The 3,362-nt window shown below is 34.6% G+C and overlaps 1 protein-coding gene across 1 annotated transcript; it reads right to left on the reverse strand.

Annotated features, from left to right (window-relative positions):
• Positions 1 to 7: 7 nt before the first annotated feature.
• Positions 8 to 598, reverse strand: LOC109373951 (olfactory receptor 5AC1-like; the record flags this gene model as incomplete). The annotated part of the gene is made up of 1 exon (XM_019628217.1): positions 8 to 598. A coding segment is annotated over exon 1 (588 nt), but the record flags the coding sequence as incomplete, so codon positions are not given.
• Positions 599 to 3,362: the final 2,764 nt, after the last annotated feature.

Genomic DNA, 3,362 nt, shown 5'->3' on the forward strand with positions numbered 1-3,362 from the left:
AAATAAGGAGCATATTAACTCCAGGGTCAGTACAGGAAATCTTAAACAGTTGTAAAATTTCACAGTAGAAATAATGTATTACATTGGACTTGCAGAAAGTTAATCTAAATAACAAACCAACATGCATCATGGGATGAAGAAGCCCAATAATATATGAAACACCTAATAATTGAATGCAGAAGATATTGGACATTACTACTGGATAAAGCAAGGGGTTACATATGGCTACATAGCGGTCATAGGCCATCACTACCAGGAGGAAACATTCTGTGTTTGCACTGGAAGCAAAAATATAAAATTGGGTGATGCACTCAGCCAGGGATATCATATGATTCTTAGATAAAAAATTAATTAGCATCTTGGGAGTCACAGAGGATGAAGAACAGGCATCTGCAAAAGCTAAACTGCCGAGGAATAAGTACATGGGGATGTGAAGGTGGGGGTCCCTCCAGATGAGCAAAATCAGTCCCAGGTTGCCCACCAGGGTGGTGAGATAGATGACCAAGAACACCAGGAACAGGGGGACCTGCAGTCCTGGACGATCTGTAAGTCCTGTGAGAACAAACTCAGTCATCTGTGTTTTGTTTGCCTCCATTATATTCACTCAGGTGGATCACTGCAATGAAACAATAAGTGAAGAACATACTTATAAACTACATGAAAATAATAACATTTAAAAAAAATACCACATATTCTTTGTTTATGTATCCCCTTTTAAATCAGAACATTTACCTTTACCCTTAAGTAAGAATTCTTTATAAGCAATAAGTATCTGGGAAGTTGGTCCTAAAAATTAGGGGAAAATATATAAAATGTAAATATTTTTAATTTGAAAACGTTGATTGCAATTTAATAATGATCTTCTAATTTTAAAATCCTTAAAAATAAAAATAAAATTAAGCTTTTTAAATATGCTAAAGATTAGTTATCAGAACTAATAAGCATCCATTCTAAATAATAAAGCATGTCTTTTCATGTCAAGAACAGATTGTAGTGTCCATTTTAACTATCATTATACAGTATTATCTTAGAAATTGTAATACACCTAAGATACTAAATGAAATAATATAATAAAATATATAACAGTTATAGGACATAAATTTATATTTTTTGCTGATATTATATTGTTATAATAAACAAATAACATGACTTTAGTATCAAGTGGAGGATGGATATGTAAATAATCACTAGATTTATTTCTATCAAAACCATAACCAACAAAAAAGATAAAAGAAAAATGTATCCATTATATTAGCCAAAACACTTTACAATATAGAGAGATAATTTTTAAAATATGTAAGACCTATGTGAAGAAAATTACGAAACTAACNTTTCTGGATGCCTGATTTAAGGGGCCTAAAGGAAGAAGCTGTAGAGGCTCTGCCATGACTGACTGGTATCCTTGTGTGACCATTAGTTTTACATGGAATTGTTGGAGCCTAGAAGATACAAACTTAACTAAAAAGTTAAAAAGGCAAGGACGGAATAGTAGCAGCAGTAGGATAGTTATTAAAGGCCTTAAGAAGGATAAAAACTAAGTAAAGCTGGTCATAGCACTGTTAATTATTGACCAGATTTTGTTAGGACCTGTCTTTTGGTTATAGCACTAGCAGAAGAAGCCCTCCAGGGCCTTTACACTTCCTTAGATTCACTAGCAAACAGTCTTTTTTCCTCATGGTTTTTTAAAAAATTATTTCTAGCATTTTAGCTTGACTTTTAAAAAAATACTTTCTGTTCCCTCTCTGAAGTCTTCCATCTGGTCATACATGAAAATGGAAACTTTAACATATTAATCATGATCATTTTAGATTTCCTGACTGATAGTCCCAACCTCTGAGTCATATCTTAGACTTGTTCTTTTTATTGCTGTGTCTTTAAACATTGAGTTGTTTCTTGCTTTTTTGTTTGTTTGTTTGTTTGTCTCACAATTGTAAATAGTTGATGAGTGAGAAAGTGAGGAAGTGAGATAGGAAAGGGACTGTAGCCAATGAAGGATGATTTATAAAACAAGTTACAACTCCAAGCTTAATCATTTTTGGAAACACCATGAGCCAGTGTAGAGCATGAACTTCAAATTTATATCAACCAAAAGGCAAAGGATTGGGGGGTATTTATTCACCAAATCCCATCAGTCATTGGTTGATAAATGGTCTGGAAGAGATTTTATGAATAACATTCATTTACTAGTTCTTATACTATGCCTTAAGTGTGGGTAGAATAGATCTGGCCATCAGAGAAAGCCCTCGGATGTAGATGTACAATTAGAGAAGATATGGGCAGGCACCGACAGTATCTGTGACAAGGAATCTGTAGGAATCAATGGACAATGTGATCTGTGACTCACACTGAATGAGCTATTCAACACTAGCTATTATAGTGGGTCAGAGTACCCCTTAAGCAATCCATTCTTAAAAAACTAAAGTTGTGGTTTGTTCACAAATAAACAAAGAAGTGATAAAATTNAAGGTGCAGAATGATGCAGTGTTTACTTGTGCAAAGATTTTCCTTGGAAACGGCAATGGCAAGGACATATTTATTTGTGCTCTTTCAAATCTATCCATAAATGCATAAGAAGAACATTAGAATTCCCTCAATGGAAGTTAGCAATGGATTCCCTGTAGGATGAAGGCAAAGTTTTTCTACTGGGCATTGTGAGCTAATCATCGAATCACCCCCAAGTGTAACAATTAGAACCACACCTTGTTTCATTAGGGTTCACTGTGAGGGCACCCTGAAACTGCCCTTGTGCAGTTTTTAGGACATATTCATTTCCTTTATCTTATTACTCTTGATGTTGCCACTTTCCAACTACCTAATAGTTTCTTCAGACATCTCAAAGATTTATCAAATTCAACATGTCTGAATCCAAATGGAGTCTTTTCAAACACCATCACTAAATCTGGACCTCACTCAGCCTGTATTCTTATTCCCTGTTAATGGCATACCCCATTTTTAAAGAAACAAATCTGATAGTCACTCTTGATGCTGAATTCTTCCCATCGCAAACCCTTGTCAAAACCACAATCAAATCTACAGCTTGTATCTCTTTAATGTCTGTTGAAACCATCCACTTTGTTCCAAATTCAAGAAAACTCCATTATCTGCCTGGAATACTGACATAACCTTTTAATAATCTATCTGTATCTTCTAATATTTTCTCATACCATTCTCTACATTTGGGCCAATGTCATCTTTATAAAAAGCCAAACTGCTGAGATTCACTATTCTCACACCCACAGCCACAATTCCACTTAAAACCCTAAATAACTCCCCTTGACTCTTAGAAGAAAGTTCAAAATCCTTAAGCCTATGTATCCTTTCTCTCATCCTAAAATATGTCCACTAGTCCCCTATACAGAGTT

This window comes from Hipposideros armiger, unplaced genomic scaffold (genome assembly GCF_001890085.2).
Source record: "Hipposideros armiger isolate ML-2016 unplaced genomic scaffold, ASM189008v1 scaffold_760, whole genome shotgun sequence".
Lineage (NCBI taxonomy): Eukaryota > Metazoa > Chordata > Mammalia > Chiroptera > Hipposideridae > Hipposideros > Hipposideros armiger.